The sequence below is a fragment of the Electrophorus electricus genome, chromosome 21, assembly GCF_041902795.1.
Source record: "Electrophorus electricus isolate QZ-2024a chromosome 21, ASM4190279v1, whole genome shotgun sequence".
Classification (NCBI taxonomy): domain Eukaryota; kingdom Metazoa; phylum Chordata; class Actinopteri; order Gymnotiformes; family Gymnotidae; genus Electrophorus; species Electrophorus electricus.
The window spans coordinates 3,191,733-3,219,291 of record NC_137517.1 but is presented as its reverse complement, the minus strand read 5'-3'; the positions used below and the strand labels follow the sequence as shown (position 1 = coordinate 3,219,291).

Here is a 27,559-nt window from a genome sequence, read left to right as displayed (position 1 = left end):
AATGATTCTGGGATTTTAATTGCCAGTGTGTTTTTAAGCATGCTTCTCTGTCACCCATTGCCACCCCCTCTATCCCCGTCCACCAAATCATCAAATGCCAGAATTCTCAACTTTTAATGTAATTGTCACTGGACGCATTTGATTTTGACTATTATTATTTTGACTAAGCCATATGCTTTTGTTTTGTTCCACAGGCTAAACAGCTGGAAACGAAGGAGACTGAACTCAAAGCGCTGGAAGCTTTCTACAGGGAGCAAATAGACCAGCTAGAGAAGAGGGTTAGTGATCAACCCACCTTCTCTCTCTCACACACACACACACACACACACTCCTGCAGGTTACCAAACAGACTGCCTGCACACTGACACTGGAAAACATTTACGGAGCTCGTATGTGGCATGTGCGGTTCATGTCCCGCTTGATATCTCAGGGAGGAAGACGGTTTTCAAATGATGTTTTGGTGACACTTCAGGGGATAAATGCTACGATGGCTTACAGGTCGAGCCCCCAGTTTGGTGCTCGTGACTCCTGCTTCGCTGCATAAATTCCCGAATGCCACTCTTCTGCACCTCAGCTATTTTTTATTTATTTTTTTACCTTTAACTGCTGTGCAGGTGGAGAAAGCTCTGAGGTATTCTGACTTTTTAAGACCTTTCGTCCCATATAATTTAAACCGCCAGTCCCTGGCATTTTAGACAAATAAAACTGATGATAGTGAGGTCCAAGCCCCATGCGTGCACACAGAGATAAAAAAAAAAAAAAAAGAGGCTTCCTGTTTGAGGACTCATTCACTCGTTGAGCTTGATTTATAGTAAGTAATAGTTCCTGAAACCTTATTGTACTGAAGACTTTTTATTTGCACCGAAGGTCAGTATGAAGAGTAAAATCACTGATAAGGGGGAGTTAAATCAAATCTTCCTTATAGATAAAGAACTCTGAAGTGTTCGTGTTATTATCCAGATGCACATGACAATAATACATTTTGGCACATGAAACAGTCATCCCTCCTGTAAGTGCACCCGTCACGGAGATCAGGTTGAAACTGTTTACATATCTTAACTCGTAAGCATCGCGTGACGCGCCGGTGGGACGGGCGCCAACGCCGTGTTCTGTGTCCTACCTTCAACCATCTGTTCTCTGCTAATGACTGGGGAGAAAAAAAGGGTTATGGTTATCGTGTCCCTGAGATGGCAGTGTGAGGAGTTTGGGTTGCAGGGCCATGTCCCGCTCCCCTCTGGGCCCATGCCGTGATTGACATCGGGAGTGGGAAAAAAAAAAAAACTGAATAAAGTTACATTAAAAGGAAATGGCTTGCTCTGCACGGCGAGGTGCAGTGGTGCAGAACGTGCTTTAGGCAAAGCCTCGGAGCCATTCAGCTATTGGCCAATGGAGGCGGCGTCATTCTCCAAGATGTGCGATTTTGAGTTGTGCTCTCTCCCTCTCTCTCTTTTTTTCCCCCTCTCTCACTCTCTCTGAGGTCTTATCGTCCGCATGCAGCAGGCAAATGGCGAGATTTGCTTTTTAGTCCTCCCTCCTGGCGTGCTGTAGTGTACGCGAGGCTGTCGTGCTACCGTGGCCGTACCTAAAGGAAGAGGGTAATTGGGCTTTCTTTTTATTATTCTGCTCAAGTTCCTCGCTTCTCAGAAGCATTTGTGAAAACACTGATTAAGAAATATGAAAAGGCCACGGAGAACCTATTTGTCGATTGTCTCTAACCTGATTATGGAAGACCTTTGTACCTCTGACCAATAAGGCAGAAATAAGGCCAAATTGACCAGATCTTTTGAATCAGCCATTCAAAGTGTAAAATGAAGATCCTTGATTATATTAAATGTTTCCAAGGCCAGGAAGCGATGGATATGTGACTGTACCGTTAGCCATACCGTTACTAACCAGTCTGTCTGCTGCTGACTGTCAACCATTGGTTTCGATGGTGCATATTCCCCGTCATCCTCTGACAATAAATATTTCGCATTAATTGAGACACCAAACAGCTCTTCGTGTCAACCCTCCTTTCCCTTCTAAAACAAGAATTCCTGAAGCCACGTCCACAGCCTCGGCTGGATAAGGAGTACCTCTTTGGTTTTCCGCTTTCCCAGGTTTCATCTGAGCTGCTCGGTCGCCGGCGTCTAGGAATTGCTTTGTTGTTTATTCATTTTGGGCGTGCTGATTCTGGTGTGTGTTTGGTAGCGTAGTCCGTAATGACACACAAACAGGGGCCAGCAGAGGGGAATATTAACAGCAGAGTGGTCTTCACAGTCGCTGTGCCGGGTTCGTAGATTTGATGCTCGTACCTTTCAGGGGCGGTGGGGGTGGGGGGGTTGCACTTATTTCAAGTCGCGTGGTTAACAATGACCTCATGCAGCAAATTTCCAGTTTACCGTTCTAGAGACTTCCTGCACTTTTCATTTGTGTCTGAGATTGGTTCATAACACTCCCAAGGCACAATTTTCCATTTTGTTTCTAGCAGAAAACCTTTCACATCCATGTGTTGCATCAGAGCTGCACAGAGAGCCCTGGATAGGAAGAAATATTTATTGCCCCCACACCCCCTTTATAGCGCTTCAATTTAAAATGCAAACACTGGTAATAGCAGGTTAATTAATCATCTTAGATTCACAGTCAGCTCCATTGATATTAATTCCTGGTTAATTCCTTGTTTTCCATTCACGAGATCGAAATGGTTAAGTTCAGTTTCTACCCCAGAGATTAGTGAGAGGCATGAGGGGGAGATCTTGCGCGGTGTCGCTCTCCCCTGCTGGCTCGGGGCAGGCGCAGGCTGTGCGGATTAACAGCGACCCAGCGCTAATTACTGCGTCATAAATAAACATTCCACTTTGAAAGACCGACCCCCCCCCCCGCGCGGACTCGCTCTCCGCGTTCTCCTAGCAAGCGGGCTCAACCCCAGTGTGTCAGATGCTTCGCTATTTATATTTACCTCATTACAAGAAATTGCCATTTGCCAAAGAGATCAGAGCCCGGCAGTGGAAGGCGCGCGGGGTTGTTTGCGCTCGGGCTTTGCTTGCGGCGCGACAGTCGGACCGTGGCGGTCGGATAATTCGTCGGTTTGGCTTGTCTGTTCAGACTGCTGTCACTTCGCGGGGAGAAGGCGGGGGGGGCGGGCGGGTGGATAGTCATGACAGACCTCCCGGAGGAGCAGCGTCTCAGCCGCGGCGACTGCGTTAGCATCGGCCTCCACTGCTGCGGAAGCCCTCTATCTCAGGTGTGCAGGTAGTGCAGCTGTCTCGCCGCTGCACTACCGGACCGCTTTTATCGCGCCAGCCGTGGCGTTTTGTTTTGTTTTGTTTTGTTTCGATCCCCCCCCCTCCTTTTTCCGAGAGTGGTGTGCATAATCTGCTCGCTTCGTTAAACTCTCCCCAAGAACGCACGTTAGTGCGGTGAAAAGCCCCGGCTTGTAAACAGCCGCATCCCAATGTCCCCGATCTGAATGAGCCCTGGCACGTTCCCTCTAAATCCCTCTAAAGCTTTCCGCTGGCTCCCCCTCTCACCTCCGCGTGGCCCCGCCGTGCTCCTAGCATGAGCTCAAGTCAAGATACCCCCCTCCCCTCCCCCTCCCACACTTTAGCCCTCTTCCTGCTCTCTCCCCTGTCACCAGTTGCAAAACGCTTTGAAGCACCTGAAGCACTGGGACGAGATAATAATCCTTGTGAAACCCTGAGAGCAAAGCTGACGCGATGTCGGCAGGGGCCCTCATTCCGGAAAGCTCCTAACCAGCTCATGCAGGCCTCACCTGGATGGAGAAGTTAGGAGCAGCAAGATCCTTCGCCCGCGCTGGCCTCCGGCTCGCGAGCCTCTACTCCAGCAAATCGCATATTCATTTACTTCAAAGCTTTAGGGAGAAATGAATCGCATTTTAATTTTTTAACACTTTTTTTTTTTTTTGCTTCTTTTTTTTTTCTAAGCGAGATAATTAATTTTTGTAGCAGGCCGGATGCGTGCTGGTGTCGGGGCCTACGGGGTTGTAATACCTCGCTGATTCTGTATCTACAAGGACAGTGCCAGTTAGCATGGGAGCTGGGTTAGCGCAGAGTGCCGGCTAGCTGAATTTCCACCGCGGAAGTAATCTCGGACGCGTCAAAGAGACTGCTCACACTACATGAGCGAATAACTCTGTCATTACCACTGTTTCATGTTCACACTTCACGCTTGATTCGACTTGGCCTCGGAGTTCCTGGGCGTAATTTAGCAGACATTACCTAAAGCAGGGCTCCTTTCTTGTGGCCCACTGTGGGCGATCCAGATAACAGTGACCCACTGTTCTGTACTTACTTATAACATATTTAATCTCACCTTTGGTCTCCAGAAGGATGTGGGAAAATCATGGGGTCCACCGTTATAATATTATGATCAAGCTTTAAATCAATCAAATATAATTTAAAATCGTGGCTACTCGCTTCTGAACACAAGGTCTGTGTCCAGTGCCCATGTAACATTTCCCCCCCCACTGTAGATCAGCTTTTTACTTGCCCGGGGTGGCTGATGTGTACCAAAAGTCTTCACTTTTCACTAAAAATACATTTATTTATCATGTAACATTTAAAAATTTAATCGCATATCAATCACATTTAATCATATCAGTCATGCAGTCATGTTGGAATATCTGATTTTCCTTGAAATGTAGAAACATTTGGGAAAACAAATTGCCTTAAATGGACAGTTCAGAGTTAAATTCCAGACCTCATTGTTTTTCTCTCTTGCTATGAAGAATTGTTAAACCATTGTCAGACGATTTCAGGTTTTTTTTTTTACCTACACCATTTGATGTCTGATTTGGATTTAAATTTATCAAACACTGACATTATTGACATTTCTGACTTTTTGGGGTGGGGATTACAGATATTGTGGTTATGTGTGGGAAGTTTGAGGCTCCAGCATGTTGCTAAACTACTGGTAGCATGGCGCTGAGATTCTCTGGTGCTGGCCTCGTCAAAACAGCCCAACAGCGTCTCCTGATGTAGGTTAATTAGCTTAGCATTGCTGACGAGGCTATGCTCCCATCCTAGCTAGCTATGTTGTTAAATGTTATATATTAAATGCTGTGAAATGTAGTTATGCTAGCATTTATCTTCTAACTAACTCAACTAGGTTAACCAGTTAGCAGTGAACTGGCCAATCAAATTACTTGACATGCTTTTTACTGTGCTTATGCTTGTACTGAAGCCTGCTATCTTTCGGTTGTGTTGAGTTCAGAGAGTGGCTGTGACAGGTAGACTCTTTTCACTCAAGAAAACTCAGAAGCAAAGCAGGCATTCCAGAAGCAAAAGAAAACAGTCAAAATTTGGGAAAATAAACAATTAATTTATAAAAAGAGAAAAAAGGGAAGCAGTGACTGTTGAAACGGTGTCAGAAGGAGAAGCATCTGAGTATTTTATTCCTTAAAATTTTTGTTTTGTCTTCATTTGAATACTTTTGGCCCCAAATAAACATCATAATGCGTATTGCAGTGCAGTTGCTACATGCGTGTCTTTGTGGGGAGGAGATTCCAAATGGACTCTAAATGGTAAACACTTGTTTTCTTGTTGAAATCAAGAATGGACTTGAGGTTCGTTTTAGTCACCACTTGTGGCTCACCACACCCCGGCCCTTTGAGTCCCCCTCCATCTGAGGTGGCAGAGCCCAGTGCAGACGGAGCCACTGATTGTTTGCAGTAGCTGTATCTCGGGAAGAGGGGGCGAGGGAGCGGAGCGGAGAACCTCGCCAGGCAGAGAGGGGCAAGGCGATGCAGGTGCCAGCTGGATGATTGTAGCTGGCAGATCCGTTAATGCTGCGACGCACCAGGAGCCGGCTGGTGGGAGCTGAAGCTTTCAGGAGTGTGCGCGAGGTTTCCGTTTGGCTAACCCTAGTTCATCCCATACGGCCTCGTATTTAGAGCCTCTTGTTCGTGCTGGGTTCAGCCACGCTTTCTCACTGTCCACAGATTGAATAGCAATCCTGATGAAGATTGGGTCTAATTGTTTTAAAAAATAACTCGGAAAATAAAGGATGCCATGCAGTATGACCTTGCTAACCTCTTATTAAATGGGGGAAAAATCTCAGTTCCTTACCTGACTGTCTATACATCCAGATGGTTCCTTACCTGACTGTCTATACATCCAGATGGTTCCTTACATGACTGTCTATACATCCAGATGGTTCCTAATGCCAAAGATTTTTGGTTAAACTCGTAGGAGGTCTGAAGACCATAAGCTGTCTGCCGTTAGCATGCGCTTTGCATCAGATCTGGATGTTAAAACTGTATTCCTCTAGGGAATACACTCCTGAAGGGATAAGAAGATTCCCAGCCAGATTTAGGGCAGCGTGGTCTTATCTACGTTTTGTCGCTGTTTTGCTTTACATAATGTGGATTTTAAAAATTTTTTTTAATTATTTTTTTAATTTTTATTTATTTATTTATTTATTTATATTTTTTTTACAACCATGTTTTGTTTTCCTCCATACATATTGTTTTCTGATGCGTGCTGGGGTGTTTCTTTGAAATCTAAACAGCAGTTCATAACATCCAGTCAGATCCTAAATCAGTTTCTGGCAACCTACATGAAGACAGTAAATTCAGGAAATAATCAGATGTTGATAACATCCCTGGCATAGCTGTAGTGCTACGCTCTGGGTTTTTTGCCCTTTTTTTAGGCACTCTACTATCTCTACTGTCACCTGGACGACATCACTTGCGTTACAGCCATGTGTGTCTTTTGGTGACTACAGCTTTGGTGAGTTCTTGCCTTTAGTGGAATGGAGCAAACACACAATTTGAGACATCAAATGTAAGTGACATTTGTATAAAAGCGCACTGGGGCACGTCATATGAATATGGTAAATAAGGGCATGCGTGCATGCGTTCAACACAGTTGAAGAATTTGCTTTTTAAATCTTTTGTGCTGAAATCTGAGCTCGTTTTGGGCTCATACAGTTTCAGGAGTTAGGCCTGGTCCAGTTCGTACCTTGTTCCTGGCACTCAAAACCCGAACCCGGTTTTGGGAGCATGCAACGCTCTGTGGTCTATAGCCGCATGCCGAGTGGAGCTGATGCAAAGTGAATTCACAACTCCGGGGGTGATCACAGCGGGTGTCTCGCGTAGGAACCCGCAGGTTTCGCGTGCCCCTTGCTTCTTGGCGTCTCACCCTGGAAATAGCCACCCCAGCAGTTTCCCAGATATTACACCACTGTCGACGCGTCATTAAAACCATTAACATTTAAAGAGCGGTGTTCTTAATGGTCTCCGGAGAACAGAGCCTCACGGTCAGAGCCCCTTCTGTAGCACGACGCAGGAAGGACAACCGAGAGATAGCTGCTGTGTTGTCCTTCATTTCGAGTCCTTTCAGAGGTATCAGTTTAGCCTGAATGGAAGTGGCGATTCTAGCCTCCTGTCTGAGGGCAAGATGGAAACAAATCTGTCGTGGCAGGGATTAGACCGTGGGGTATAAAAACACCCTCCCCCACCTCCCCAAACCCCTGGTTTGAACAGAAGAGGGTTCTGTATAGTGTTGATGTGCCCTGTGTTTTGTATACTTTGCGTTTACCATTTATCCCATCTCTCAGAAATGGCTGTTGGGCTACTTGGGGCTCACTAAGTCCTCACCGACTTGAGCAGTCTTTCAGTCACTGAGATGATGGAACGATAGAGGGCTATCGCAGGGAGCAAAGAGGCCGCGTCCGTCCCCCTGGGCTCAGATCCGTGATGCCACCGCCCGGGCCAGGTGCACTTTGGGGTGGACACTGGAGATCTAGAAAATCTGCATTTGCTTTTTGCACTCTTAGCTAATTAGTTAATTTTAGTTAATCTCTGGTGTGTGTGTGTGTGTGTGTGTGTGTGTGTGTTGTGTTTTCTTTTTTTCAGAACCTTAATCACTTCAAAACTTGTAAGGAACAGTTCCACGCTGCAGCTGACAGGGTTGAGGCTAACATAAAGTAAGTACAGGCATTAACTTCATCTAAGGTTTTGCAGTTTTGTTTGATTCTTTCTAGCATGTTATGGCCCACTTATGAAGACAAATTGCACACTAGGATTTGCTGAAAACATATTTCCGTTGCTTAGTCATGGGTAAAACCACATATTAAAAAAACCTTATATTTGATTAATCAAAGAAATGTGTTACTGTGAGTGCAATTACAACAGAATGACACTCTCCTGCCAAACATTACATTTTTTTTTTACATTTATGTAAAGGGTCAACCCAAGAGGGAAAAGAAATAGAGTTTTCTGTGAAGTATCAAATATTTTAACTGCTTGGAATGAGGGCTGACTTTGCCGTTAACAATTGAAGCTTTTTTGTAATAAGCCAGTAATTGAACATGAGGTTTTTTTCCCATTATCTTGTCACTAATCACGTAACAGAGAAAACATGTCCTGTACATTTAATGTGGTTGAGTTGGTGTTTTTGGTAATTATAGTCATCACACAAACATGTGTGCAAAGCTAAGATTATCTTTTTAGTCTTTGAGACAGACCTACGCTGTAATTGAAGTTAAGGCCAAAGGTATGAAAGCTCTTGTTATTGTTTCCATACCAACTCTGGTTTCTATGGAGATGGCCTGCCAACGTGCCTTCTCGAAATGCGTTAAATGGAAATGGGAAATAAATGGGAGAGTGTGTCAAAACAAGGGAGGAAGGCGGCGCGATTCCCGTTTCTACAGGGATGGCGACACAAGGGCATCAGAATGCGGCTTCTTCTCTGATGTTGAACCCTTAACCCGACCCCTCCGGGAGACTCTGTGGTCCTGTAGTGGGGACTCTCCTCCCTTCCTGCCTGGGTCTGAAGCTGCTCCGTGAACCGCTGGAGATTAAATTGCTGTTGAAATTCACGGAGAGCCGTTCATTTTCTGCGGCGAGGGACACGTGGGTTGGTTTTCTCTGGGCTGGAGTGATATCTGAAGCCTGCTGTAATTAACGCCGATTGTTTGTTGCTCTCTTGCTGCTCCCCATTTAACTACACCACACCCCATGGGCTTTTATCTCTCTCCATCTCTCCCCCCCTCCCCTCTTCTTCCCTCAATCCTCAGAGTGCTCATGTAGTTCTTTTAGAAGTTTACAGAGGGGTGAATATTGACTGCTATGATGGATGCGTATGTTCATTTCTTATATTGTCTTGTTTTGCTACATCGTTTATGTCTGTAATGCGACAGGTGCTTTATTAGTAATAGTTTACAAAAAATACTTCTGCAGCTTTACGCCATTTCCACGTCTCTTGTTTAAACTAGCAGTGAACGTGGCTCACGAAGCAGAACGTTAATACAGTGTATCGCATCCAACCTTGCTGTATTTCTGAACCCCAGTACTTTGACACTTTTATTACACACCGAGCCGATATTATAGAGCTATAAACAAAGAAACATTGAAACGTTTAGAATTCGCCAACACCTGAAGGTGTTTGAGCGGTTGTGGATGTTCTCGAGTCCTAACCCAGCTCCCAGCTCATCTCAGGATACACCGTGGAAAGGGAGTGATGTGTTCATTCATGCTGTTCTGGGATTTGGACTGCTAATCTCCAGTGCCCTTCTCTCGGGGCTGAAGAACCAGACACACACACACACACACACACGAAGAAAGCAACAGCCATGCAGTCTTAGCTCGCAAAGCCAATATGACTTACATGTGTACCTATCTGTCTGTTCACCGTGGGTTGGTTCTTTCCTCTGGTTTCATATTTTGGAATTGTCAGTGTAGGAGGTGCCAGTGTGGGAGCTTTGGTATCTCATCTTAACTGAGCTGGCTTATGGTATGCTTTTGTGTTGTAAATGTGGGCCTAATAACTATTGAAGTTACCTCAGACCTTCTAAGCCTAAGAACCACCTAAAGATTCAGTATTTGAATTGTTGGTGTTTGCTACGTAGACACCTCCAAAGAAAGTCTGGGAAAAAAATTGGATAATAAATGCAATTTCTACAGTTTGAGAAACAAATGTGGTGAACAACAATTCTAGAAGAAATGTTTGAGGAGTGAATTGTTACTTTAAAAGTTACTTTAAAAAATACTTCTGATGTAAAAACTGATAAAATGCCACCATGTGGCACTAACCCACTCAGGATAATAAAAATAAAATGACATTTTCCATGAACATAATGTTTGTTTAGCACACCTCTCTGTACCATTAACACCCACTAACCATGAAAATCAAACCCACTAACCAACCATCTTATGTTGTCCACTCCCTGCGTCACGAGCGTGGAGAATCACGACGGCGTTCATCTTGTCTCGTGTTGGCTATGCTGTTAGCTAGCGCTGAGCCTTTTATTCAGACCGCTAAAACGGGCCGTAAAACAACAGAAGATGATTAAACCTTCAGTTTAACTCAGTGACTTTGTGACAAGTCTTGCAGGCTCGAACTTTCCCCACTGGCTGAGGTAAAATATCTCCCAGCCAGCCAGTCCACTTGTTGGTAATTGTGTTTATGCTGCGCTGCACTCGGAGCCTTAGCTGGCAGTGTTGCTCTTATACCTGCTCACTGCTGATGTTTTAATCCCCCGATTTAATCCCTGAGGATTTAGGCAGCCTTGAGAAACCCCCCCACAACCACCCCAGCCCCTCCTCCACCAAACTCGCGGAGCAAGACAAGGCCGGGTGGTTAATCTCCCTCCGGCCGGGCCCAACTCTAGCGGCTCGGGCTTGGTCCGTGCAACCCCCACCCTTAACCCCCACCAACCCCTCCACCCTTCCTTCCTCGCTGGGGTCCGGCGTGCCCAGGCCGAGCCCCAGGCCGGACCCCGGGCGAGGCGGGGATGCTGGCTGGTGCAGGCGCACGTATTGTGCGCGTTGTTGCCGAGGTTGGCGGAAGATCACCCGCCAGCTGTTTACTGCCAGGTCTGCCACAGGGGTTCTGACGTTTCAGGATAAAAATGCGGAAAGTCCTCTATTAATTAGGATGACGGTACCCCGCTCTGCATGGGCACGCGTGTTCTGCGAATGCCGTTATATCTTCAAAAAGAAAAGTAGTTTTTTCAGTGATTTCTTTATTTATTTAAAAAACTTTTTTTTCTCACTTATATTTAACAACAGCTAAATCAGAAAGAGAGAGAGAAACACACAGGATGGGGCGGAGGGGGGTTAGCGTGCGCCAGTAAGGGACCGATCTTCTCAGCGTGGTCGTGCTTCCTATAAAGAAAAGTTCTCCCCTCAGCTGAAGCCAATTAGTTTGCCATGGTCTGGCTTTTCTGTTGTTCCCCTATGGGTGCTCCTCACGGTTGCTCAAAAGCGAGGTCCTCATTAGGAGCTCTCCGGGCTCAATGGGTGGGTGGAAAAGTTGGACAACTTGCCCACAGGTCAGGAGCCTGGCCCCCCATAAACTTTCAGTTCAGAAGGAGTTGGCGTGCGGGGTTGTAATCTGCAAAGGTTAGTTTTGGGTAGTTACCTTATGCCAACTTTCTGTGGGCGAGGACAAATTTACAGCCTTCAGTAATGTTTGTGGGAAACGTAAGGGACACGTAGAGTATGGGTAGAGCGTATGGTGGACACCTCTATCAGCAGTTTATCCATCAGCTAGCTTTTAATAAAGCTTCTCTTATTGTAATGGGACAGCATATCAACTTGCGCAATTTAAGGAGCGCCCTGGAGCGTTTTAAATTGGCACTGTGTACGCAGAGTTTCAAAGTAAGGGAGTGGCTAATGTGAAAGTTATACACGCTAGCACAGTTTTGCAGGGTTTGTCCAGAGTTGACGGGGAGCCGGGCAATCTCCTGTCCCACCCTTGCCATGCCGGAGCGGACAAGCTCTTTGCAGAGACTGGGCTGTGTGTGTGGTGAGAAACTCCTCCCCTGGGGGCAGCAGGCTTGAGAGGGCAACAGAGAAGTGAGGTGCACGGTGATTACTCTCACCCCCCTGGTCGAACAAGTCCCGGCCCAATAATAATCAGCTTATGTCAGGCCCTTTCCTTCTCTCTCTCTCTCTCTCTCTTTCTTTCTCTCTCTCCCTCTCATTTCCCTTCCTCACTTACTCTCACCCTCACCTTTCCCTCTCTTTCTCCCCTCAGCCCTGTCAACCTTAAGTGGGGCCTATCACGGCCGGACCACCATCCCCTGCAGGTGAGATTGCACAGGGGGTGAGGGAGGGGGTTTGGGAGGGAGGCAGGGAGCGAAGGATGGAGGCGGAGAGGAAGAGGGCTGTGGAGGTGGAGAGAAGAGGAGGCCCCGTGCTCAGTCAATTGAAAAGCTGTCAGCGCGCAAGCAGGGCCCTCGGAGGAGAGTCTGGGAGATAAGGCGAGCTTCTCCTCTGGCAGCCGAGCTCCAGCGAGGTCAAGGCAACGCCGCCTCTAATCTAGTTAATTTTAGACCCTCGAGTCGGGGAAAACATGTCAAGTTGAACTCGGAGCTGATAAGGCTTCATGGCTTGCACTTTCAATCAGTTTGATTTTCTGTTTTTTTTTTTTTTTTTTTTTTTTTTTTGCCCCCCTCTTTTCTCTGGTTTGTTCTTTAGTTGTTTCATAAGCGTCGTAAGCGTCTTACATAACGACATATGTTGTAAGTGCCCATCTGATCTGAGTTTCGTAATTCTGTGGTCTTGCTTTTCTCTGTTCAGAAGGAAATTCGTTTGGCAATAATTAGTTAATTAAAAGGGGTCTCCACATCAGTGTCCATAACTTAGCGGCCACTGCTACTTTTCTAGTAATGAATAATGAGCTTGTTGCTTGAAGTTTGGCGCGCATGCCAACATATACACTCCATGTTTTTAAGTTAATTCAGTCTTTTGTAGCCGCTTTATTTCTGTGCATTTCATTTCCATATTTTTTATTTCTCTCTCCGCTTTTTCAATCTCCACTGACTCTGAAGTTGAGCTTTGTTCTGCGCCTCTGTGCTCCGTTAAGGAGATTACATGTAATAGGAAAATTTCCATAATTAACATTTTTAATCTTTAAGCACTGTTATTTATTTACAGATGTAAAACGCGGGAATGAGTGTTTCTTTAACAAGCGAGGCCCATTTCCTTCAAAGTGGCTGCATTCAGCTCAGCTAATATTTTTATTAAAGACCTCACCTTCAGTTTGGTTTAATTCGGTTCAGCTTTGGGCTCGGGCAAGCCAATTTTCTGCTTCAGGCCCCTTTAATAAAGCCCACATGCTATCAGGAGCCTACCCCTTTCCTGATGAAGGCAGTTTATTTTAAATTAAAACACAGTTCCTTATCTGGTGCGGCGGCGAACGTGGCTACAGTGCTCTCTCGCCCCGCACCTCTCCCCCCGGAGGGTAATTAAAACGAAAACCGGCTTCTGACGCTGATAAAAACACCGGGATCTGATATGCACGGCCTCTCTAACACACGCTGATGCGGTATTGATGGGAAGTTTATTTCACCCCCTCGCCCCGATAAGAGCCGGAGCACGGGCGAGCGCGATCTTGGGCGGGCGGCTGGCGTCTCGCCGCAGCTTGCCGGCGTGTTTTAATTGAATATGCGAGGATGACTAACAAGCGGAATCAAAGTCAAACCGGACCTTTTAATTCGGCTTTCAATTAATCCTCGTGTCGAGCGATCTTCTGAAAGGAGGCGTTGCGCTGAAGCGGCGGGGAGGCGGAGGACTCCGGTAGTCCAGGGCGAGACCTGTGTTCAGACTTCTCTCGGGCTCTTCTGAAAGCGCAGGGTGTTGCGCTTGGTCTGTTTGAGGGATCTTTTACGACTCAATACACGGATCAGCCGTAACGTTCAAAACCACGTGCCTAATATTTGGGCGCACTTGCATCGCTAGGTGGCGCTATATTGTCCAAGAAACTGTCCTACTCATTGGGATTGTTCGTTTAATAGGAAACATACGTTAATGGCACAGGCTCTGTAAGGGCTTTGTCCACCGCAGTGTTTATTAAAAAAAAAAAAAAATCGAACCAGTCCTAGATGTTTACCTGAATTACCACAAATTGATCTTGATCTCAAGTCTCTAAGTAAGTAAATGGTTTTTTTTTTAAATAAATCTCAAACTTTTAGTATAGCGTATATGCTATGACAGTTCAGCACTTCCATACGTTTTGTGGTGTGAATTGGCCTCTGGAGGGTGCTACTGTGGTTACTGAGGTCAAAATGAGCCAAAGCTAAAATCTTGTTTAAAAAAAAAATGTACAAACACAAATGGTGTCACAATGCAAAACATTTTTAATTGCATGTCTGTTTCTAAATTGCACGTTATCAGCCATATTTATTCATATGTTCATCAAACCATAAAAAATTGACAACCATTGGCTCACTTTCCACCAAACTTCACATATTTGTTCATAATAACTTGTTGAAGTCATATTCAGTCTGATTGTAATAATTACTGGAATGTTGTGCTATATTACAGTAAGACTTGCACTACTTGCCTGATGATGCCTGAACCCTGGGGGTTTCTGCTTGTTGCTATATTTGTTTATGTGCATGTTGGGTTTCTGATGACTGGCAGGTATATGACTTTGAAGACTTTGATCTTATTCATGTATCATGAGAACTCACCGTACCCTGTGGATATTGCTGTTCCTCTGGTCTCTGCCTCATGTTCTCATGTGATTTGAAGACGCCTCATGTTTTTGTAGCTGTCCTCCAGGTCAGTTATATAGACCTGTCTCAGCTATATGTCCAGATCTTGTTTCAGTGGCTAAGGTGCTCGACTAGTCATCAGAAGGTTGCTGGTTCAAGCCCCACCACCACCAATTTCCCACTATTGGGCCCCTGAGCAAGACCCTTAACCCTCAATTGCTCAAGTTGTATGCAGTCACAATTGTAAGTTGCTTTGGATAAAAGCATCAGCTAAATTCTTCAAATTGCAATGTCTTTGCTGTAGATGCTGTTAGGTGGATCAGTGAGTCAATTTCCATTTTTCTCTTGGCATACAGTTTGATGTCTTCCATATATAGTAGGTGGCTGGTGGTAGGTCTGCACCTCAACTTTGACCCTAACCCACTCTTATTGATGAACTGGCTGAGAGCACTCAGCCAGTGAACCTTTAGGAGTAGCAGATTCTTTAAAGGGGTAATTTGAAGTCACTTGTTTCAATCATTGGGATGGCAGTCAGTTCTGAGCTTTACAGACCCTCCCTGTCACAACAACGTAAACCTGGGTCTTCACCACATATTTCTAGAATTGTGCAAAGCCTCAATCAAATTACTTTTTTTTTGTAGTTTAGTTTTCTGTGCTACTCCAGTTACAGGGCTCACCGTACACACGGCGCGCCTCCAGTTACAGGGCTCATCATACACACGGCGCGCCTCCAGTTACAGGGCTCATCATACACACGGTGCTCCTCCAGTTACAGGCTTCACCGTGCACAAGGCGCTCCTCCAGTTACAGGCTTCACCGTGCACAAGGCGCTCCTCCAGTTACAGGCTTCACCGTGCACAAGGCGCTCCTCCAGTTACAGGCTTCACCGTGCACAAGGCGCTCCTCCAGTTACAGGCTTCACCGTGCACAAGGCGCTCCTCCAGTTACAGGCTTCACCGTGCACAAGGCGCTCCTCCAGTTACAGGCTTCACCGTGCACAAGGCGCTCCTCCAGTTACAGGCTTCACCGTGCACAAGGCGCTCCTCCAGTTACAGGCTTCACCGTGCACAAGGCGCTCCTCCAGTTACAGGGTTCACCGTGCACACGGCGCTCCTCCAGTTACAGGGTTCACCGTGCACACGGAGCTCCTCCAGTTACAGGGTTCACCGTGCACACGACGCTCCTCCAGTTACCGGGTTCACCGTGCACACGACGCTCCTCCAGTTACCGGGTTCACCGTGCACACGGCGCTCCTCCAGTTACAGGGTTCACCGTGCACACGGCGCTCCTCCAGTTACAGGGTTCACCGTGCACACGGCGCTCCTCCAGTTACAGGGTTCACCGTGCACACGGCGCTCCTCCAGTTACAGGGCTCACCGTGCACACGGCGCTCCTCCAGTTACAGGGCTCACCGTGCACACGGCGCTCCTCCAGTTACAGGGCTCACCGTGCACACGGCGCTCCTCCAGTTACAGAGTTCACTGTACACAGCCACAGATCCACAGAGAAGCTGCCATGTTTCCAGACCAAACCTCCCCCATGACTGGGTCATTTATCATAGTTGTGTGAGCTACTGCCACTTGTCACCAGTAATATTAATGAATCTCTGCTCTGCCGGTTATTCACTTTAACCAACATTCATTCATTCTGTTAAAGCAGAGAAAGAGCATGAGAAGGAGGAAAAAATGAGAAAGAAAGAATGGCTCCTCATGAGAAAAAGAAAGTGTTTGTGCGCTGAAGGCAATGTGTTGCCTTTTTCTTTCCAGGTTATGGGCTGTGTTTTAACGTGATTTCTGTACAAGTGCACCACCACATGTATCCTGACTGTGCGTTTGCATTGTTCCAGCAATTAAGTGAGCTGGGAGTCACTCTTCTTAGAGCTTCTGCAAACCGATGAAGAAACCCTGGTGCCCTGACAGGGCCCCACTGTCACCGTCCCAGACACGTAACGCTTTGCTGCTTCCTTTCGGCCTCCGAAAGCCTCCTCTCCACTGACCTACAGCCTGTCCATGACCCCCGACAGGGTGCGCGGGACGGAGCCGGTGTGTGCGGACCTGCAGTCCCGCGTCCTGCGCTGCTACAGGGAGAACCGGGAGCAGACGCTGCGCTGCTCCGACCTGGCCAGAGACTACATGCGGTGCGTCAACGCAGCCAAGCAGGTAAGGGGCCCCGCCGTGTGCCGTCACCGGGGATAATGCTCCCCTTTTGGTCCCACACGACGCCAGTGGAGAGGGAAAAACCAAACAGAAAAAGAAGTTTCTTAGCTCTTAAAGGTCAGAGCCTTTTCTGTAGTGCAGGAAAACTCCTTTACGAAAGCTGTCCCTTTGTTTGCTCTAAATCTCCCTGTGCGCGAGCATAGTGCAGCACCTTGTAGCCAGGCAACGCCAGAATAGTGGATGCACTCCATCAGGTTCAGTGTGGAGCTCAAGGGCACTGGCTCACTGACATAATACTGCACTCTCTCTCTCTCTCTCCCTTCCCCCCTTTCCTCTGTATGCACCGTGTGTGTCTGAAAGCCCACTGGATCTAGCCGAGGGCATCTCCGAGCACAGCTTTTCCCTGGCAGTGGCTCGGAAGCTTGTCTGCCGCACCCCTTTCCCTGCTGCACCTGCCCCACGGCACAGTTCTGTTTGCCACCCCGACAAACGGGGCCCACTTGGCCCTTGAGCGCAAAATCGATGGCGCTCGGCTCTGCTAATGGAGGCTCATCCGCACGGCGGCACACCGCTGTACTCGAGCCTGCTCCGGGACACCACGGACTTCCTGCTGGCGCCGGAGCCAACACCGTGCTGATCTCCTGACAGCCACCTGGCGCATCCTTTCCAATCTAGCAGGCTCTGAGCGCTAATTCAAACCGGTTTTGCCACCGCACTCACCATTAACTCGAAAGGAAATACCGGGACGCACTGCTAGTAAATTACGATCACTGAATCAGGGTTTTTAAATTTGATTTTGCTGTGTTAAACAGCTGGAAGAAAGACCTGGATATGTATCTGTTAGTTATTTACGGGCCAGCTTATTGATCCCGGCTGCTGGTGGATCTCATGTCTGGGTAATTACGTCCCGACGAGGAAGCACATGGGTGCGCATGACTTTCGCCCATTTGCCACGGCAACCGAGTGCACGCCCGGATCAGCTTAACAGTTTACCGACAGCACAGAGAAGGAGTAGGAACCCTTATTAGAAGGGAGCTGTCTCACTGTCGACCTGCCCTCATCCACGGAGGTTTCTGCACGCCCTGGATCCTTGACAGGGGTGGTGGTCGCTGATGGCAATGAGAGGAATAGTGAGAGGGAGGAACAGACAAACAGTGGGCAAGAGGGGAAGAGGGAGAGAGAGATGGAGGGAGGAGAAAGCATGTGATTGGCTGAGAGATGGTGGCAGGCGGTATGAGACTAGATTGGGCCGTGTCTCGGGGCTCCCCTGCTGCCTTGGGAGGGATAATGGCTCCAGGCCGGACGTGCAGCGACTTTCCTGGTGAGGCGACTTCGTGTTTAGACGCCAAAGCAAGGGGACAGAGTTGGAGGGGATGAACGTGGAGTTCTGGGAAGTGGAAGGAAAGGAAGATGAGAACACGCTAGTCGGTGTAGCATGTCCGGCGCCGGACTGATGTTGGGGGGGAAGATGCCGCAACTTTCCAGACGTCGATGATAACTTTTTAGAAACGGCGCCACCGCGGCATCTCTAGCTGCTAGCACGGTCCCTTCCAGGGGCGACCACGTCTCCTAGCCTCTGTCCCCATTGGGGAAGGAGGGGGTCCTTTTGTAACCACGATGACTCTTTCAGCGAGCGGGTCATCCAGGAGGGGAGAAGGGCTTTCGGCGTTCCAGATGCCGCACAGGGGTGTGAATGCGGCGTGATTCAGCGGACACTGAGCAAACAGAAAGACCTCATTATCGATGCAGTGCAGGTTGGTCTCCACTGCAGTGCAGGAAGCTTGGGTCTAACAGGCTGAAGACTTGCCCTCTGATACGCGCCAGGCTGCCACCCGGGCTAGAGTCCGTGCAGTACCATCTAATGAATCCGATGCCAACTGCCGACTCTTCCTGTGTTTTATACACACAGTATAGGGTGTCGGCAGCCTGCTCGGTATGCAGATATTTTATATATGACATGCACACTATAATGGTATTAAAATATTTTTTCCACAGCTTGATAATTTGGAACAGATACCATGCAAGTGCAAAACGGTATAGCTACGTGTAAAAATGCCATCAGAGCAGAACTGTTTTTATTCAGTTTACGAAAATGAACAATGAATCAAGAGTTAAAATAAAGGCAATTAACACACAAATAGATGAATTTAACAACGTAATGAGCAATCGGCTTATTACGTCAGGTTTGCTTTTGAAAGCGCAACTAGTTGCGCAGTCATTTGCCCTCCTTCGGGTTTTTTTTTTTTTTTTTTTTTTTTTTTTTTAATCACCGAGCAATTAATCCAGTTGACTGGCTGCGATGACATCGCACCTGACTTGCGGATAAAGAAAGGGTGGAAAATCTTCAGGAAGCCACCTTGGAGGAGCATGGATCGCATATCCTTAAGCTAATCTCCCTGCAGCTTAATACGCCATAATGGGTGCATGCTTGGAAGAGAGTCTTACTGCCCAATTAAGTTTATATGACAGAAGGCTGTGATTGGTTAAGACTAATTAGAGGAGAGAGAGGAATATCCAGTTAAGAGGCCCAATTATGCTCCCTTGGATTCCTGGTGGTGTTGGGATTTAGGCTCGCTATCTCCCAAGAACAGGGCAAGAATGTAGACAGCTTCACTGTGCTCGGAGGCACCATGTCTTTAATTAGCCATGCTGTTGTTCATTGCCCTAGAAATAACTGACCATATTCAGGACATGATCAGAAAAGTCGTGGTGTCTTTTTTTATTTATTTTATTTTTTTGCAGTAGTGGTCAGATCATGTAATCATATCCATCAAATATTGTAATTTTTGAAAGTTACAGTAACCCTAGTACTGAGAGTAAAATGGCAATACTGCTGTGTGTCTCTGGGTCCGTAGTACTCTAGTACTGAGAGTAAAATAGCAATACTGCTCTGTGTCTGTGCATGCTTGCATGCGCATCTTTTGCGATTAATGGACCAGTATGGAGAGTCGCTCTCTCTCTCTCTCTCTCTCCCCAGCTACATACAGTGGTTAAGTAATCCCTTCAATTTATTGGCATCCATTTAGCCACTTTCATTGTGGTTTTTATATCTGCTCTGTCCTTGTTGGTGTCTGCCTCGCGCTTGTCAACAGAAAACTCGGTATCCCGCACACCCACGCCTGTGCGTGCGCCCACGCGCTGGCTGCTTCTTTCTGCCCTTCCTGCCCTCCTCTCGAAACCCCCCCCCCCCCCCCCCGCTTCAGCCCTGTGCTCTGCTGTCTGTCTGTCTCTCTGTCTGTCTGTCTACACTGCGCCAGATTACCAAGCGTATTAAGCCTGGATCCACCTGGCTGCACAAGTCCGGCGGCTGCTGTCTTAATGAGGCCAGGAGACTGGGAGACTGCTCGCATTTATTGGATGGAGAGAGACAGCCTGACAGGCGCGCTGCGCGCTTGCTCACGCTCCCAGGAGACCGACCTGCTGTGTGCGGGTGTCGTCCTCACGGTGGGCCATGTTCAAAATTACCCCCCCCCCCCCCCCCCATTGGTGCTTACCCGGAGGTAAAGCAAAACAGTAAATGGGTCCAACCATCAGTTCCACGAGGAGGTGGACGCAGATCAGCTAAGCGGGGTCAGAGGATACTGCCCTCGGTCTGCTGTCATTCCGGCACTCGGTCCGCAGAGGACGATGCATTTTGTCGTACAACTGTTGCATGGTAACAAGGATTTGATGAGCGGTCCGGCTGTGGAACAACCAAGAGGGAGAATACGGACCACGCAGCCCATGGACCGCGCCCGCACCTAATTAAAACAAGGTTAAAATCCGAGTCAGAATCCCAGAGGAGCCTTTTAATCGCTGCTCATCCCAACTTATCTGTATCTGTAAGGGCTGCCAAATGAACACTAAAAAATGCCGCGTTTCGTTCCATTAAAACTCACTTGTTGTGAGAATTGCTCCTGAGCGAGAGACTGCCGTGCGTCCTTGCTCGTTTGGACCCGATGAAGCCTTTGGTGATCTTGTAAGCCTCTTGAAATAAACGTGTGCAGTCGTTAGCGGAATTAAATAATCTTTTAGAGAGTGTGAGCAGCGTGGCCTTCAGTGAGATGTTTCAGCCGTGCCTACACGCACTTTACTTACGGTTTTTAAACTCTCCTGCTGCTGTGGCATGGGGGGACGTCCATCCTCACAACGCAGCTTTCAAACACTGCCGTCACGTGTCTAAAACAGCCGGAGTTCTCGTCGGATCCAGCTGCGTTTGGAGCGTGTTAAGAGACGCGTGGAGGTAGGTGCAAATTTTTTTATTTATTTATTTTTTTTGCCAGGGCATTGACCCAACGCACCAATTCCATCACCACTCTTGTGCAATTTGAAAGCCATTTCCCCGGCATTCGGGTACGTTTTCCTGACGTTTTGAATCCATGTTTGAATGCTCGCATTCATCCTTAGTGCCGCCTCTGTGAGGCCCACGGTGAAGATGTCAGAGGGTTGTCCTTCGTTTCCCGAGCAAAAGCTGCCCTTTGAGGAGACGCTCTCCCTGGACCTCCCTCCACCAGAGCCCTTGTTAGCTCCCACGTGAAGAACTTTTTAATCAGCGGCTACGGCTCTGCCAGGGGTCAGCGAAGCGTGGCAGCAGGCTCGAGTCATTCCACTTATTCTAATGTAAATCCTCCAAGTCTCGGGGCCCCAGCGAACGTGCCTGTGACGGACCCGGGCGGCAGCACGGAACCGGCGCTCGCGTGTCTGCTCCCGAGCAGGGCGTAGACGCGGAGTTCGTCTACAGCCGGCTGGTGCCACAGCTCAGCACAGATGTCTTGCACCATTATTTTAGTGAACTGAAGATCCCAGTAATAAGCACGGTGTTAATGACCTGGAGGGTGAAAAAAGCTTTTTTGAAGCGTTTCTGCAATAAAGCTGGACGTTTTACCCAGTAGGCCAAAGCTTATTTTCTTATTTGCTTGTCAAATGCTACATTTCTGCTCATTCTCATCGCTCTGTCTCTTTCTCTCTCTCACACACACTTCTTCGAGCAGAACTCCCTGGCCTGAGGCGCGTCTGCGTTTTTGTGTGCAGGCGCTGCACAGTGGCGTTATTGATTTCATTTTCATATTGTTGCCGGGCCTTGCAGTTGTAAACAGCCTTGCCCTCCTTTCAAAAGTGAATTGATCCATGCGCCGTCAGCGTTAAAAGAAACCAATCAACGGCGAGACCATTATCTTCCTTTTGAGGCAGCATTCATCCCTCCCTTTTGTGCTCTTAAATAATGGCCCTCACAATGGCAAATAACATCAAGCATAATGGCGAGTTTGTTGCCGGCGCAGATTTGAAAAGTTTTCTCAAAGTGGCTGGCTGAAGTGGTCCGAGCTTAAAGCAGACTTATTGTTCCAGCAACACATTTACACAATATAGTACATCAGGAAAATTATCTTGTTTGTGGTAATGGCACAAAAAGCTTCGGGTGGCGACTCATTTTGCATCGAGAAAAGGCCCTGGATGGGGTTGATGGGTATTTCACGTTTTACTGCACAGCCCGGTAGCTGGGGGTGGGGTCAGCGCAAGCCTTGGTAAGAGGGAAGGAGTCTTGCAGTGTTTATGGATGCAAAAGAGGTACCAGACCCTGCAGGACTACCACTCCTGATCACGCTAAATGGACACACCACTGAACTGTGCTTACATATCCGCATGTGTTAACTTGTTGGGTAAGTTAGACATGGTGGAAATGCATTAACTACACGAGTTTGATTGCCCCGTAAAAGCCGTCTGCAGGTGACTGACGCACGTGGCTTCAGGAGGAAGGATTTAATGCCGCTGTATGTCCTGCGTTCAGTGTGCTTTTTCTGGGATGAGTAGGCTATTCAAACATCTCTGTTCTTGGCCTTCACGAGACCAGTTTTCAGCATTTTGCACCCTCCCTCACAACCTGTCTCTCTCTCTCTCTCTCTCTCTCTCTCTCTCTCTCTCTCTCTCTCTCTCTCTCTCTCTCTCTCTCTAATGAGTCTTTTGTGGTGGTCATTCCTGTTGAGTGAACTTTCAGGATCTCATTTGAAGAATGCACTCGAAGTCCACTCTGTTCGTCACACCCGTGTCCGGGATCTGCTTTAAAGGCGCTCTGTGCTGAAAATTGCTCAGTCCGCAGTGAGCCGCTCGCTGCATGTGGAAACGCGGTGACCAGATGCGCCAGTCCTCGCGGGTTGTGAATCGACTAAGAAAGTATCAAAGGAAAAGCACTTTGCTGCGTTGTTGCCTCTGGATTGATAATTCCCCCAGTAATCTTTCCGTCCACGCCTTCCTCGAGTCTTCCCTCTATTCGCTTCTTTTCAGTTCCACCCTCACTATTGTGAGCACCTTTCTCGGCTCTTTGAAACGGTGTATCGAGCGGGTTGCGGAGGTTCTGCCTCGGCTCGGACGTGCGACGCACCTCTGTGAGAGCGGAGGACACAACCCAACCCCTCTGGAGCACACGCACCGTGGTCGACGTGCGGCCTTCCCACGGCAGCTCAGTAGTTGCACCAGCAACGGTAACGCCCGGTAATGATACAGTTCACTCCGTTAAAAGCAGAGCCTGCTTCCTGGACTGAAGCTATCACCCACTCCCCCCCAGTTTATTATTTAAAAAAAAAAAAAAAAAAAGCTGTCATGGGTTTCACAGAGGAGTGTGAGGCTGGAATGTGCCCTCCTTTTCACCGTATGCTCTACCCGCTCCCCGCTTGGTCTCTTCACTGTTTTATTTATTTTTTTGTCCCCTCCGTGGGTGCCCTTTGTTGCCCTGGAGCGTCCTGTGCGTGTCGTCCCATTTGGCGGGCGAACAAGGCAGGGCTCGCGCTCCAACTGGCCTCCGAACGCCCCTCCTCCTTCATTCGATAGAACGTGCGAGGAAGCTCTGTCCGTGGAGCCGGCTTGAAGCGCTTCCGCAGAGCGGCTTGAAAGCCGCCTGCTTTTTTTTCTGGGCTTGTTATCAGTTGGTATAATAGCCGTGGAAAACACGGTCCCCTTTTACGTTTCTGCCAGTTAATGCTGCGTTTCGGAGGAGGCCGGCCGGGCCGCGGGGGGGGGCACTCAGAGGCCACCTCTGCCGTTCCTGTTCCGTTCAGAGGAAATGCCTCCATCACACAGTTTTTGTTTTTGTGGGTTTTTTCCCCCCTCTCCATCCCTCCTTTCCATCAGAGGTTGACGTGTGTGCTTGTGAGCACAGATTGCCTGCCAACTATCTGATAAGAGGATTTCCAATTCAGCAGAGTTCCAGCACAAGAGCATAGACCTGCTCCTTATGTGCTGTTTCCTTTAAAGTTGTCTATAAACACAGAATTGCTCCAAATATAAGCTTTTCTTGAAGCATGAAACACAAGGCAATGCTGAACACACTTGTTAACAACACAGAAGCTAATCACAGGCACTGGACAGCATATTCAAATGTTTTAATTCAATAAGAGAATTTGATTGTGTGTGTGATAAATAAATAATAAAAAATTCTATATATATATATATATGTGTGTGTGTGTGTATAGGTTGGTTGAGGATAAATTCCCTGGGATACTTGGAGATTATATCGATTTGGCAATATATTGTGAATACACGCTTACCGAATCGATACAGTAACAGTTGTATCAGTATTAATGTTAATTAATATCCTTTACCCAGTGTGAAACGGATACGTACAAATTTAGCTGCAGTACTTACAATTTCCAGCAGGAGGCGCCTTAAAAAATAAAAACGAATGGCTTTAGGAAAAGTCAACACATTCGTCTAGAAAGAGCTAAGCGCTGTCACCTGACAGTCGGGCAAATGTGCTTGGGAAACCTTTTCTTTCTTCTATACATTCCCAATTAATTGCGTTATTAGTCTTTGTTATAAATGATTAATGTATTATTGTTAATAAATAATAACAATAATAGTATTTTTGCTAATATCTTGCTTAATAAAATGTGATTGTATAGCAGACTTTTAGGCGTCTTATCGTATTGTGTTGTGACGCCCGTATTGTGGTCCGTGCAGTATTGTGAAGCTACTGGCAATACCCAGCACTGTTGGAGACGGCAGGGTATTGTTTTGTGAAGAAAACAGAAACCAATCGTGATGCAGTCATAAAGTTTAACTAAATAGAAAGACAGGGACACACTCTTGAAGCCTTTACGTCAGGGCCCATGTTTGGATCCCGGAGTAACAGATCCTAGGGATGGACTTGAAGATACATTTTAAACAGGAAGCTTTTTGTTTGGAAAGGCGCAACGGTCAGAGGTCATGCATATATTTTTTTTCTCATTTCAGTGTCCTGTCACTTTGAACATGATCTAGAGGCAAGAGGTCACAAAGACTGCCTGACCCAGTGGAAGGAAAGCACCTGGGGTGGGTGTGTGCATGTGCGTCTGTCTGTGTGTGCGTGTGTGAACCCTCCCTAATACAAGGTGTCTTCAGTTTAGTCCGCGTCACATATGTTCTCAGGATCTCAAGAGAGCAATCAGTTATAATGTGAGAGTCTGTGCTAATGCACAGTTTCAAACACCCTATTCTTTTTTTTGTTGTTGCAGTACAGTATTGATCTTTCTGCTGTGAGCGGGGCTAACTCTCTACTTGGTCTCCCTCTGGGTTTTGTCTTCATCGAGGCACTAAGACAGCTCTGCATCACTTTGGTGTCTTCGTGACCTTGGGACGTGCGTTTTGGCAGTTTCGTGTCCTGCACACCATGCAGTGTGTGAGGGTTTGCGCAACAAAATTTCAGCATTCAATGTAAATGAGGTGTCTCAAGGCGAGGTGCTGATAGTTTTGTGGAAAGTGTAATAAAAACCCAGAGCACCACGTCTAAACTGAACGCAGTCATTTGATCATGTGATTGCTTTACCCACAGACACAAACAAAATACGTGCTGAAAATGAATTGTGATACCTCTTTGCTTTGGGTAGATATAGCGTAATAACCTCTTTGGTTTGGGTAGATATATCGTAATAACCTCTTTGGATTGGGTAGATATAGATTAATAATCTCTTCAGTTTGGGTAGATATAGATTAATAACCTCTTTGGTTTGGGCAGATATAGCGTAATAACCTTCGGATTTGGGTAGATATAGATTATAATCTCTTTGGTTTTGGTAGATATAGATTAATACCCTCTTTGTTTTTGGTAGATATAGCGTAATGATCTCTTTGGTTTGATTAGGTATAGAGTAATCTTTTTGGTTTGGTTAGGTATAGCATATTGACGTCTTTGGTTTGGGTAGATATAGATTAATAATCTTTTGGTTTGGTGAGATATAGCGTAATGACCCCTTTGGTTTGGGTAGATATAAATTCATTTTTGGTTTGATGTAGATTAAACTTTTTGGTTTGCCATGTATTGTCATGTCCTTGATGATCCCAGTTGATACCACCTGGAAGTAGATCACTAAAATACCTTAGAATTGGCGTCCTTTTAGACATGGCTCAAAAACCTCTTTAGTTTGGTTAGATGTAGTTTAACAGCCTCCTCGGCTGTAGTTACAGCACTGCCGATATGGATAAGTTAGCTTTGGCTTATGTAGCTCACCTGGTCGACCAGGTTCGATTCCCAATCACCACGTGAACAGTCATGCATTTCCAATGCCATAAATTTAAATATGTAAATCACTCTGCATAACAGTGCATTCCCAATGCCATACATTTAAATATGTAAATCACTCTGGATAGGAGTGCCTTCCTAATGCCATAAATGTAAATATGTAAATCACTCTGGGTACAAGTGTATTCCCTGTGACATAAATGTAAACATTTTAGTATGTTGCATGTTGCTTACCTATACAGTTGTCAGCCAGCCAATTATGTCCATTAAGCATTATTTGTTGATTTTAAATGTAGGTTTGAGCTTATGTATTTATTATTATTTATTTTGCTATAGTATTAATACCACTGATATGTGAGTTACCATGACTACGTTTGATGGCCTTGGTGTGTTTTCCTCATTTCTGCATGGTTCACTGTGGTAATATAAAGCACTGGATGCGAAGCAGAGCAGTGTGATGCCAGTGAGTTACATCGTATGTTCCCATTATTAAGGATCATTACTGCGCCCTTCATCTTCTGCTGGTACGTCTCCATGCTGCTCGTTTTGTGCTGCTGCTCTTATTTGGAAGTAAAGTGAGACTCCTCTCATTCTGGCTGCCTCACCAGAGTCAATACCCCCCCCTCCGGTTATAGCTACCAGGAACACAGCCCATTAAATGCACTCCAACACTGTGATTGAGAAAATCTTCAAATCGGATTTCGTGAGTAGACCCTGTAAGTAGTTTCATCCTGAGTTATGAACTGCAAACAGGACAGGGATTATACTGCAGACAAGCGCAGTTGTTTGTAACACAGAAGAAATAAAATTATGGGCTATCACCATCAGCCACAGCAAGTGGTGGGATATTGCTTATAACTTCGCTAATTTCTTATCGCTAGTAACGTTATCAGAAACAACTTGAGTGTACAGTGTACGAACTACAGCCTGTGTAAAGCTTTGCACCTGTTGGCTGGATATTTGGGGGTGGCAGACAACCGTAATCTCAGCGGTGGCACCTCAACTTCAGCGACACCACAGTGCCTGGTACCCAAAAGCAGTGCAATGCCAGCTGCCATGCTTGTGTTGAGAATGATCTACCAGCCGAATAACATTGTTAGCTGTTGTCAGATAATAGGTGGATGACTGATTTTGCAATGGCAACAGACAAGGTAAATTATGGGTACATAATAGTGTAGGTGCAAGGTGTACGTTGCTTTAATAAAGTGGAGGGAAAGAAGTCTGTTATGAGTGTTGACTGTGTAGCATGCAGACCTCAGACAGACCTCAGGCTTTTTTAACAACTGCGTGGGATAACCCATGCCACTGGGATGCACCAGTATAATGTAAGAGAGGAGTAATATGATTGGCCAGGAAGCCACTAAGCCACTAATTTGCATGCCTAATGAACAAAACTTGCATGCATAATGAACCAAAAGTGCCTTCATATCAGTAACAGTGATTGGGGAGGTCATTGTGAGTGGCTGATGAAGAAACAGTACTGGGCATCACC

General features: G+C 46.8%; 1 protein-coding gene across 7 annotated transcripts in view; it reads left to right on the top strand.

Moving 5' to 3' along the window:
- The window catches only part of chchd6a (coiled-coil-helix-coiled-coil-helix domain containing 6a), a 45,608-nt gene that overhangs the window by 13,035 nt on the left and 5,014 nt on the right, over positions 1 to 27,559 (top strand). The window contains exons 6-10 of one of the 7 annotated variants that reach the window (XM_081704107.1): positions 195 to 278; positions 7,856 to 7,926; positions 11,982 to 12,033; positions 16,469 to 16,604; positions 24,804 to 24,881. In XM_081704107.1, coding sequence (XP_081560233.1) covers positions 195 to 278; positions 7,856 to 7,926; positions 11,982 to 12,033; positions 16,469 to 16,604; positions 24,804 to 24,881 — 421 coding nt within the window. Of the gene's footprint in view, positions 1 to 194; positions 279 to 7,855; positions 7,927 to 11,981; positions 12,034 to 16,468; positions 16,605 to 16,961; positions 18,855 to 24,803; positions 24,882 to 27,559 lie in introns of those variants that run through there. The other 6 variants (XR_014119026.1, XM_081704108.1, XM_081704106.1 and 3 more) reach the window with 6 other exon arrangements.